The following is a 12,819-nucleotide window of genomic DNA, read 5'->3' as shown; positions in this document are numbered from 1 at the left end:
TTATCTACAGTCCAGCTGACTTTCCAGGTGACCTTTCAATCAGACAATGGAATGTCTAGATATTAGGAGATAAAAAGTGCAGTCTGGGCCATCTCTCATAACACAAACTTATTAGAGCAGGCTCTGGATCAGTTTACGTAAAACCACATATAATACTAAATGACAATAACCATTCTAAGAAAGATATCCAAGACTGATTTCAGTCCAGTGTGTCTATGTGTAAGTACATAGTTCACTGTGTGTCTGTCCATAAGGCACTAATGTAGAAAGTCTTAAGAAAGACTTCATGTTAATAGGATTAACAGCCATATTCCTCAGAGTGCTGCCCAAAGCCTTGTCATAAGAGTGCTGACCAAAGCCACTTTCATAAGACTTTACTGTTTGAATTGAATTTTTATAGTAAACATTCAATTCAAACAGTAAAGTCTTATGAAAGTCCAAGCAGAATGAAATATATTGTGCTTCTTGAACCTGACTGGTCAGAAGGTGTTGATAAATTTTCTATAAGCCCAGCTCTGACAATAGTCCGGGCTGTAATTTAAATCACAGGCCCATATTAATGCACTTATTCTAATATGCAATTGTTTCCATAGTAACAACTCTTTCACGGGAACATATAGGGCAGACATGCCACATAATCTAAGGCTAATAATAAACAAATTTATAAACGTGTTATTTAACAAAGAAAATAATTCATAGCATCATTGATATGGTGAAGCTTTGTGTAAGGAGACGTTTATTTAACATTTAAGAAGTTTTCAGGACTGAGGACTTTGCGCTTTCCGATTTCTTGGTAACATCAATACCTTCAAGAAAAACATCAAGAGAAAAAGATACGCTGGTGAGGGAATGACTGTTTATAGTCGTTATAATGTAAGTGACAACAGGAACTAACTTGTCTTGCAGACATTCCACAACATTAAATGTAATTATAAATGCATGATGTGTCATTCTTTAATAAATAAAAAATTGTAATGGTTGTCAAATTGCTGTGGTTTAAGAGGAATGAAATGTTGGAAAATAATCGACTTCAGGGTGGCAATGGGCTGCACCAACACCACTGATTTTTTTTTCCTATAAAAGCACACCCTGTTGTGTTTTATTCCTTAGTTATTGCGTTCTGTTCAGGGTCTAAGTGCAGAAACAGGTAGCTCAGGTAAACAACGCATACCAAGTGAAAAGGCTGCTACTTTCCTAATTGAACAAAGAATATTTTGGCAGGCAAAGTCATTACAGCAAACAAATGTAAACAAGCCCTAACCTCAGCTGCCTTTCTGCTGCTCTGATGTGGTTCAGCATCCTTCTGCACAAATTATAGTAACTTAATTAAAAGTGGAGAAGAGAGAGGATGCTAACTGGTAAAGCCATTAAACAGCTTTGATCCCTACAGTCACTAGGTCTATCTGCTGAGACTCTGTATCACATCTGAGCATGACAGTGTTTTACTGTCTTTTTTTGCCACAAGGAGCGACAGTATCCCTTAAAAGCACCCCAGAGCTCCCATTCTGCAGTTGTCACAGATGTCATAGTTTACCAATGAATGTACTGATCATAGTGCTGATGCAGGACAGAGAGGTTAAAGCATTGACCAAAACAAGGACTCCTGACCAAATTACAGTACGGATCATGAAACGACAGGAAACCCAGATGTGTGAGCCAAAGTTAGTCCAACTATATTTAAACGCCCATGAACGGGCATGCCTGAAAGAGGTAGGGAAAGGGTGTGGCATGAAAATGAGCATTTAAGAAGGAAAAAAACAGAGACAAATGGCATTCTCATTCGCCCCATCCCTCAGCCCAGTAGTCTCTGTAGACTTGTTTACATTACAGACTTAAGTCCCTAAACTTGGAACCATTTCTGGATTTCACGCCTAAGTGTTTGCTGTAAGAAATATAATTTGTAGAATATTAACAACAGCCTTTGAGAAGCCTGAACTGACATTAAATTAAACAACAGGGCTATAAAGTTTCTGTTAACAGTGTTGACAAGTAGCCGAATGCTAATGTATGTGTTACTGAGCTTATGAGGCCCTTACATTAGGTCCTTAGACTGAAGTGTTGCACTTCTTTCTCCTGCCAAGACACCCATGCTTGTATTTACAACTCCATGAGTCCAAAAAAACTGGCTGCTTCCTCATGACTTGGCAAAGTAATTTAGTAGGGAAAAAACCCAGCCACCTAATCTTTTTTTCCTTTTTTCTTCCTGGAGAATCCAGCTGTGCTCCATCGGTCGCAGAATGACCCAAATATTTCAGCGGTGGAAACCCAATGCAGGTAGTTTAGATTACCAAACAGGCCCAGAATGAACAAAGAAAAGTGATAAGCATCAGTCTGTGAGTCAGTCATGGAGTTTCTCACTGCTGCTACAAGTGAGGTTTAGCTCTGCTTGATCGGTCAGAACAGTGTCAGAACAGTGGGATCTGTCAGAACAGTGTCAGAACAGTAGGGTCAGTCAAAAGAAATCCGCAAAAGTCTCAACCAGACGCCTCATATGACTGACAGAGCAGCTAAAGGCAGGATCTACAATTTGTGTGAAACGGTTTTGTTACTTTTATTTGTTCAACTTGTACTTTGCTTACTTTGGATGGTGTTTATCTAAATCTCTTGAAAAGATTGTGGAAGATTAGTACGGTTCAATGTAACCACTTTAAATGATATATGACTTAATCTGAACACCTTCGCCGCTGTTCACACTGACACCTCACACACTTTTACATCTGAAGAGATGCCATAGATGGTCATGAAAGAGTTAAAAGGAAAGGCTAACATATTAATCTGAAAGCAAACAACAGAAAGTGCAGTGCGTAAAATCAAAATATACCCATTAACACAACTGCTGAGTCCTGTGGGAATATACAGCTTCCTGGTCAAAGTGGCCAGTCAGTGGTAGACCAGTGGTAGGTGGGACTCCCCCGTCCTTCCCCTTCCCATGATCTCGCAGATTTGAATTTGGCTATGTCTAAAATGATCTTGCAACATAAAAACACGTTATCACACATTTCAACAGACACATAGATCGGTGAAAGAGCTGCTAATGTGAGCACCTGGATTCATGGAGGCGATGATGTGTCCCCACCCAGATTGTGCCCTGGTGACCTTGTGGCTAGGAGACTGAAGCTGAGGACCAGACCTGGCCTTTTCCCTTCAACCACAGAGCAGAGCCTGAGGCCGGGACACACTAAAAATAAAAAGCTCACTGGGAACCAAGACTACCCTCCAAATCCACATGCTCAATCTCATCCTCAATTTAATCTCTAAGCAGGGCTTTAGCAAACATGAAGGCAAAATAAACCACAGCATACGTTTGAAAGTATACTGTATAATTTCTTTCCTTTTTTCTTCTTCTGTATATTATGTTAGTAGAAATCTTTTCTGTCAGTCCAGTACAAAGTCTACTCATTACTAAAACACTGCACGGTGACACTTGGCCCCTTCTTTGTTAAGGGTTAGCTGCTGCTATCGTGTTGGATTTGAAACAAACACCTGTAGCCACCGAAGCCATGCCTACAAATATAAATATAATCACTATCCTCACATTTTCAGCTCCAGAAATACTGAAGCGTGACTCTACATCAAAAGTAGAGCTAAACAGAAGGATATTTTGTCATCACTAATTAGTCAAAAGCAGACATAGTCATCTCGCCGTGCACGTTTACACAAAAGACAAGCTTGCCTCTTGTTCACTAGCTATAATAGTGCCTGCGGTGTCCATCCAAACATGAAGTGCACAATTAGCAATCTCATTAAAATGCACAAGTGGTGTGGAAGGGACCACAAGAGCAATCTTCTGTCCCTCAAAAGGACATGCTATGGAGAGGCCTGCGCATGAAGCCCTGAGAGCTCTCAGTATGGATGTTTTTCTGCAGACAGCGGCGAAAAACGTAGAGAAAAATGCCGCAGAGCTGCAAAACCTCAACTCTACATAACAATGTCTAAGGCTAATCCAGACTGCAGCCACAGACATGAAGGCCTAGCCTATATTTTACAGCATTTAACATAACTTCTCATTACTGCACTCTGTAATTTCGGCGAAATTCATGTGCAGACAGAAAAGGCTTCCTGAAAAAAAGCCTCAGTGAAAGGCTGTATTCAATAAAACATTCTATGTGTGTGCATGTGTGTTAAATCTCACACGTGGAAAAATACAATACACTGTGCTGAAAAAGACAATTATTATTAACCTGATTATAGTAATTATCTTATTATATCAGGCTGAATAGGGGGCCACTTCTGAAGCAACTTTCTGTTTAACAAGCCAATTAATGCTGCTCCAGACCTTGTCAGTTCATTAACTGGTCAAAACAGTTCGGCAGCCCACATTACATATGGGTGAGTTCATTCTAGCAGCTTACAATTTCTGATCCTTCCTCACACCTCACAGTAACATTAGGAAGCAACAGTGCAAGCGCTTTACAAACAATGTCCAAGCACTTTTTTTTTACGCAAATCACCTGCACTGGGAAGCAGTTATCTTCACACTTTGAATAGAACCATTCACTTAAGCCATTCTTTTGTTCCACCTTTCCTTTTCACACACCCATAAAGCTTTAGCATATAGTGGACCAGCACAGTTTGAATGCGTCATCTGAGGAGTGAGATATTTCATAAAACATCACCTGGGAGAGCCCTGACTTTCACCATGATACTAACAGAGCCTCTCAGTTTACAAAGTATTCTTTGGTGCATGCTATTTAGGAAGTACTTTGTTGCTAAAACACACAATGGGTAGCACATTGGATGTACACCTGTACCTATAGCTAAACGAGAAAAAAACTAACCCAGTGTCATGTAATTGCTACCAGAATTAAAGCCCTAAACAATCTTTCTGTGTCATGAAAAACAGCAAACAGTAAAAATATCTGCCATGTAGCTATTCCCTCTCAAGAGAAGACAACAAACAAACATGGTAACCATAGATTTTTTTTCAGATCGACGAGGCCAACTGGTTCACCGACAAGCAGATGCTAAACGCTTAGCTATCATGTGAGCTCATCACATCGGCCTGCCTGGGCACCGCAGACCTTTTTCCCCTGCACTGCTCTGCTTTGTGTTAGCTGCATGATTGTCTATGCTGAGTGCTGAATTGCAGAGGGTTGAGGATAGAAAATCTGTACTTTTACCATGTTTGGTTTGGGATGGTGCATTCCTAGCTATTGCCAGCCTCTCATCTCTAACAATTAGGAGAAGAAATGTTGAATTAGGAGACTACTGGGTAGCCAAATGAGTTAGATCCTGGTTGTGGTCAGAAAGAACAGAAGAGGCTTAAGAAGGCATCATATGGACTTTGGGTAACAGGATAAAAGGATCTTGTATAATCAGGTTTGGTGCAACATCTTATGTATACTTGGCAAGTGTACAATCAAGACTAAAGTTCAATACTTATTTATCAATCTAGTAGTCTATAGTAGCCAGATATGCTCTTCCAGGAAAATGTCTATAGGTTTTAAGCTAATATATAGCATCTACAGCACCATGAGTCTGCCAGTGATGCCTTAATTCTTAAGACCAAAGCCAAACCACGATGACAGAGGATATGATTGGCTTTGGAAAGCACTGTGAAAGCCTCAACTGAACACGGGGCCCAAGCAGGTCTGAACAATCTCTCTCAGCAGCTCTGGAGGCTGGAGATAAATGAACACAGGTGCTTGGCATGAATGTGTAAAATATAAACATATCAGCTATGTGGAGCATGCAAAGTCCCATAATCAAATACTCCTCTAGTGATATACTGTACTTAGACTTTCCTCTCAAAGCCATTTGGATAGTTGTTAACTTGTGTTTGCCTCGGAAAAGAAGAGGTAGACTACAATTAGGTGATGATCGCAAATTGGTATAAGGACATGAAATGCATATACTTTTGAAGAATTACATCATAACCAAGACTTTGTGGGAAATATAAAGTACTGCAGTGGGGACACTTCGCAAGTCTGACTATTTTCTCTGAAAATAGTATTCTGTGCAGTTTAATGCAGACATCCAAAGCATACTGGCCATGCTAGTTGCACCATGTCTGTTTTATCAGAGATTATGTGTCCATGTGGGTTTCCTCTGGGTTCTCCGGTTTCCTCCCACCTCTCAAAAAATGCCAGTGGGAAAATCAGCCACTCTAAATTGCCCCAGACTGTGAATGCATGTGTGCGCATGGTCTCCTGTCCAATCTAGGGTGTATTCCTGCATCATGGCCATCATTCAATTTGATTCTTTACTCCAGGAAACCTATCTGATCAAAGCACAAGTAGGTAGAAGTGTTTAACGGACAGCCTGTGAAGTTAATTTTCGTAAGTGTTTCAAGAAGAATTCTGCTGAGAGACAAAAAGCTGTCCCCCAAAATTATGATACGAGGACAAGCTATGACATGACATGAAAATGGTATATGCATGGCCACGCCAACTGGCTTACATGGCAATAAGAGACAGAAGGAAAAAAAATGTTCATTTGGAGCCTTGCCAGTGTTGTAGTCGTGAATGACTTGATACGCTACATCTCTGCTGGAAAATAGTTTTGCACTGTATCTCAGGTTGGTACACCAGCAAAGGAATGCAAATCCATTCCACAGCACAGCAACAGTGAGTGTCTGTTAGATAGATATGTTAAGAAGATTATTCCACTATGAGTATTATTTAGAAAATTCAATTTGCATAACAGGAAGTGTTTCATTATGGTGTAAGTAAGACTCACAGCATCTTTTATCTCTACAGTTACAGAGGACATTGCAAGAACTTCCCATTCCAATGCTGTTTTCTTTTTTCAGGATCTATCAATACTGACATTCAAATGTAGAGCCAAAGTGATGCTGCATAATGACTGTAAACATCTGAGCTGTAGTTGTGTGTATGTCAGTCACCTAGTAAGGTATGTCTGTCTAACAAACTGGACAGCATTAATAGAGACAATGACAGCTGGAGATTCCTGAGCGTATGGACATCACATACCTCTACCACCCAAGCATGGCCCTCAGCTGCCGAGCATTCCTCATGGCCACAACAGCACCACTCCTAAACCCAGCTCACGAAATAATGCTTTGTTTATGTGCTGAAAATGGTCTAGAATGGGGCTGTAGTCAGAGAGTGGTTTGGATAAGAGCAGAGGTATTCTAGAGTGTGCTGAGTCCTTGGGCTATTCTGATACATTTATTCCAGATAGTACAGCCTGTAAGCACACCTACAACAATGGAATGCTACAGATATCTATGAAAGGAGTTTGCTCAAACCACCTATGGATTAGCACATCCCAAACAAACCTTTAATGGAGCAAACAATTGTTTATTTGGTAAGAGCAGGAACAGTGAAGCACTTCAACAACTGGTGTGTCGTCATGACTCGTGCACGAGCCCCGGTTATGGATGAGAGCTGCATAATATATTGTTAATAGTTAATGCCTAGTTAATGTGGTATTGGCACATGATACTGATATTCACCTTGATATTCAATATGCATACATTATTAAAACACTAAATACCCTGATATTCAATATGCATGAGTCCGTTATTAAAACACTAAATACCCTGATATTCAATATGCATGAGTCCGTTATTAAAACACTATTGTTTCAATGTTTCTGTGGGTGTTTTGATGAATCATGGCATCCAAAAAAATGTAACTTGTCTTAGCCCAAATCTTTAATCCTGTCTCATCAAGGGTGTTGTGTTAAGGTAGCTATTGCGATGCATATTGTAATATCTATATATAATTGGAATATTATTGTAATATCTATAATAATATAATCTATACCCTGTGATCTCCAGGATATCTGACAGATTCAGACTGCAGCATCTTGTTGCTGCCTCTGCAGTATTCTCTCCATCAGCAACTTCAGCAGTCTTCATTCCTACATATTCTTTCTCTCATCTTATCTCCACACTTTTTTTGGAGTCTATTCTCCAGATGCTCTGGCTGTGCGTGTGATTACCTTTTGCGGCGCTTTGAGGAGTCTGTGCACTCCGGCGAGCTGGTTGATGAGCGGTATGTCCTCTCTGAAGGTGAAGAGAGGTGGTCGAGTAGGCTCCGGGAAATTGGTGCTGTTGAACGGATCGGTGTCGTCTAGAAACTGCACCCTGCACACAAACGTAGCCATGGTAGCCTACATCCATGCAAGGAGGCTTAGGAGTAAGTCCGCAAGTAAAGAGCGCCAGGGAGGGAGGGAGAGAGAGAGAGAGAGAGAGAGAGAAAGAGAGAGAGATAGAGAGATGGGGGGGGGGGGGAGAAGTCTTCGTCGCAGTGCGCCTTTATAGCGGCTTGCAATAGGAAAGCATGAGTCAGGCGCGCGCTGTCAGTTCGCCGCGAGCTCCGCGCTCCGTCTCGTCATGAAGCGCCGCAGGGATGAAACCCGCTATAAATAAAAGCAAAACAGCAACTAAATATAAACTATCCCGACTCCTCCGTGCTTCCTTTGGTTCTCCTTAAGCTCAAGGAGTGGCTGAGTGTCCCGCGAGCAGCGGGGTGTCCGAGGACACAGCGCTGAGACGAGGTGCGGAGGAGGACAGAGACGCAGCGAGTCTGCGGAGGAGAACTGCTGGAGTCTGTGACTCCGTCCGGCTCAGGCCATCCAGCGCGCGCACTCATTGCGGAACACTGAGTTTGGGCGCCCCCTTGTGGCTCCTCACGATATTAAACGCGGTTGCAGCATCCCTCTCTCGCTTTAGGGTTTTGCAGTGAATTCAAGCTTCGTTTCCAACAGCAGGTAGCCTGGTGTCTGCGCAGAGGAGGTATATGTGCCGCGCATGCGCACTGCTTTTCCTACTGTTAATAGTTATAGACGGGGTCTATCCTGTAAATTACACTTTTTTTTTTTTTTTTTTCTTGCTGATTTGACTTAAGAGCCCCTTGAGACTTTAGGAAAGCTAATGAAACTTTAGTCTTATATATATATATATATATATATATATATATATATATATATATACCTTATATACCTTATATACCTTATATAATCTCCTGGTACGCAAAGGTAAAATCATTATCATAATTTTACCTTTGCGTAAAAGAATATTATATAAGTGAATTTCCCTGTTTCTAGCTTTTCCCCAAACAATCAGTCCACTGCAGCAAAAGTAAACGAGCAAATAGTGGCACAGGAGCTCTCAGGAGGGCATTTGTTTCATTCTTGTGAATTTTCTAACCAATGATTTGTCATTAAGACCATTAAAAGCTTAATATTTGGCATTTTGGGCTTGTCTCATTTTTTTGCCCAGGAGCGTACCTGTGAAAAATTAAAATGAATGTGCTACTGTACAAAAGTATCACAAGGTTCCCAGTGATACTGGCAGTTACCCAGATTTGAATACTGCCGCCTGCTGCTCATCTTCACTAACATCAGACAGTTATGACCATCTGAAGCATGAAAAAGCATCAGAGTGGAAAATAATAAAAAACAATATGCTCATTAAAAAATTAATAGCCCAGATGGGATATTATATGTTGCAGAGAACACAGAGGATATTCAGTTAACACACTGCCTGTAATCAGAAATAATGCATAAATATAAATATAAATATAAATATAAAACCATTAAACCATTACCACTCTCTCCTTTACACTTCACTGCAAAGGCATGTACACATGGGATTGTAGGAAGGACATATGGGGAGACAGTCAGGCTGCTGACATGCACTCTTTGCCTCACATCAACATGTATCCATATTTTGGAAGACACAGAAAGATTTCTTATATTTTGCAGTTTTATTTGAAAAATGAATGTAAACCTTCACAACGTCTATAGCATGCTCTCCCATGTGCTTCACCACATGAGGAATTAAGGCTGACATAGCCATGGTTGAAATGTCAACCCTGTTACTGTCAGTCCTGTTACTTAGTAATGCAACAGGGTTGAAATGCACTGCAACAGAGTTAACATTCTAATGAAAATGTAGGTATAAATATAACAGATGTTAGTAAGATGAGTCAAACAGTTATAGATTAAAAAAAAAAAAAGTACAATAATATTTCCTAAGCCATAATCAAATCAAATGTGGGTGCTAATGTAAATGGATCATTTATTTATTCATTTTTAGCATTTTATATGAAAATCAATCTGTTGTGCATACCTATTTATCCTGTAAAAGTAAAATAAAAGCTATACTTGCATTCTTTTATTTAGAAAAAAATACTTACCTAAAATTGATAAAAATGGTGACAGATAAGATCAAATAGTTATCTCAGCTGTGAAATGACCCTAACCGATCTCTGGTATACCTCTGGAGTACCTCTCTGGAGTGCATATACACATTTGTACCTTTGGGCTCATTATTACACACAGTAGCAAAAGTACATATACATGTTTACGATAGAAAATAACAGCGATAGATGTGTAGCAAAGGGGCAGAGCTTTTTTCCCTACAAAGAGTAGACTTCTAGTTAATGTTCAGGAGTCTGTATCTTTATGTCTAGGTTGAAATCCTATTTGTTTAGTCATGCATTTTGTTCAATAGCCTTTCTCTTAGGTAAAGATACAGATCTGTGTGGTTCATGGACATGAACTACAACAAACATTTTGTAATACATTTAATTTTAATACATTTAGTACTGTTACCCAGTACATTTAGTACTGTTTCCCTCCATATGACTGTATTTTGTAATCATTCATCCAATCATTCATGGACATGAACTACAACAAACATTTTGTAATACGTTTAATTTTAATACATTTAGTACTGTTTCCCTTCACATGACTGTATTTTGTAATCATTCATCCAGTGCCTCTCAGAAGAGGGTGGGCTCACTTTTGAGTCTGTTTCCTCACAAGGTATCTATAGATTGCTGTAGCACTGCTTTAACAGTGTATATTGATAAAAAAAGAGCTGCATAAATAAAATAAAATGATTGCAATGATTTGTATCCTAGGCATTATTGCTATTGTCAACACTGTCGAAAAATTGTCAATACTTTTATATCAACTTTGTTAAAGTAATATTTTGACAATAATGTCATGAAAACACAAGATTGGATGAAATTAAGAGATTGAATGGGAAATGAATTACATACTGTAAAACATTGAGTAAATAATTTAAATTATGCACTCAACATATTTTTTGCATAACTATACTTGTGTAATAGTGCAGAGAATTAAATATCTAATGAATTAGATATTTAAACATATTGCAATATGTGGCACAAATTTGCAAGATATCGGGAAAAATTAAATCTAAATTCATTAAATGAAATTTTAAAAAAAGTAAAAAAAAAAAAATGCATTTCAAAATCTGAAACTTTTCTGACATTTAGTGACCATTTTAGTGACATTTCGTTTATAAAAAAAAAAAAAAAAAAAAAAAAAAAAAAGGAGGGGGAAGGGGTTGGCAATGCATGAGAGGATGTGCTGTGGTATGTGACCACAAAATGTGCAAGAGACATATGTAAACAAGTGTGAGTATCTTGATTTAATAACGAACAAGTGGACTAAGCAGTGAAAACGTCCCCCTTCGTCCACCAACTTAATTTAAGAGTTTTACTGTTTACTTTGTCTGATTTGAACACACAGCTGCTGTGGGTGGTCCCCCTTCACAGTGCCCGGGGTAGGCTTCATCACTTCATCACAGCTGTGTCACATAAAGCTACAGGTTTAACCTTTTCTCTCTGTTACTTTGACTTCTTAAAGTCTAAAAACTACCAAAAGCAGGAAACAGTAGATTTTCTTAATACAGGCCCTTTAATGCAAACATAGACTTGGATGGGACGGGGTTTGAAGTCTCTGAGTACAGCCTGAGTAGTAGTTTACAATGCCCCCAGTCGAGACCTCACATGTGGATCATTTTATGGCATTACATAATGAGAGGCATACTGAGCATGCAAGTTTGCCTGAGTAGTCACTTAGAAGAATTAAAAAATAATAATAATGGCCTAATGGATAGAGAATCGGACTTGCAACCCGAAGGTGAACCTGAAGGTTGTGGGTTCGAGTCTCAGGTCCGGCAGGGATTGTAGGTGGGGGGAGTGAATGACCAGCGCTCTCTCCCACCCTCAATACCACGACTGAGGTGAGACCCTTGAGCAATCCACTGAACCCCCAACTGCTCTCCGGGCACCGCAGCGAAAAAGGCTGCCCACTGCTCCGGGTGTGTGTTCACGGTGTGTGTGTGTTCACGGTGTGTGTGTTCACTACTGTGTGTGTGTGCGCACTTGGATGGGTTAAATGCAGAGCACAAATTCTGAGTATGGGTCACCATACTTGGCCACAAGTCACTTCACTTCAAAATAAGGGTATTTAGTGGGGGTGTAAACCTCAGGCTTCAACATGATACTATATGATTTCAGTTCTTAAGGTAATAATTCAATATTTGACAATACCACTGAATCTGCTATGATATGATACAGTATGTTTTCATTTAGTAACCTCTGACTGATATGTGGCCAACTTTGTTCAGAATCTCGGTTAAGCTGATTGGTGAATGGTGATGTAAAGAAGGATTATTTTAATTTAATTTTGCAAGCCTATTTACACATAAATTTAAAATATGAATTATGATTAACACTTATTAATCACTTATAATCAATAATAATCAATGTTTATAATCAATTATTACAGATAATAATCTATTTATGAATGGTGCCTTGATTCATTTCAATTGTTGCCTTTTAAATCAGTGCATTTATAAGGCAACCTCAGGTGTTTCAAATTGCTAATCAGTTACATGACACTAAATATGCCAGGTCTGCAAGATTACACTGGAATTTCTGCAGAAGTGTTAACAAGAGGTGTAAATCAAGAAGTGTAATCAGTGTAGTTTTCTCTTTTAATGAACTGAAACTTCCACTGAAAATAATCTGTTGAATCTCTATGTCATTAATGCAGCAAATATAAGCTCCATTAGTTACCACCAGAGGA

General features: G+C 39.4%; 1 protein-coding gene across 7 annotated transcripts in view; it reads right to left on the bottom strand.

Moving 5' to 3' along the window:
* The window catches only part of fhod3b (formin homology 2 domain containing 3b), a 115,309-nt gene extending 106,622 nt beyond the window's left edge, over window positions 1-8,687 (bottom strand). For 2 of the 7 annotated variants that reach the window (XM_026939908.3, XM_026939909.3), the window contains exon 1: window positions 7,909-8,687. In XM_026939908.3, the coding sequence (XP_026795709.3) occupies window positions 7,909-8,073 (165 nt within the window). In that variant the 5' untranslated portion in view covers window positions 8,074-8,687. The remainder of the gene's footprint in view (window positions 1-7,908) is intronic. The other 5 variants (XM_026939910.3, XM_026939911.3, XM_053232851.1 and 2 more) reach the window with 4 other exon arrangements.
* Window positions 8,688-12,819: the final 4,132 nt, after the last annotated feature.

Source organism: Pangasianodon hypophthalmus, chromosome 1 (assembly GCF_027358585.1).
Source record: "Pangasianodon hypophthalmus isolate fPanHyp1 chromosome 1, fPanHyp1.pri, whole genome shotgun sequence".
In the NCBI taxonomy this organism is placed as follows: Eukaryota; Metazoa; Chordata; class Actinopteri; order Siluriformes; family Pangasiidae; genus Pangasianodon; species Pangasianodon hypophthalmus.
The sequence above is the reverse complement of the archived record's forward strand: the minus strand, read 5'-3'. Positions and strand labels throughout refer to the sequence as shown.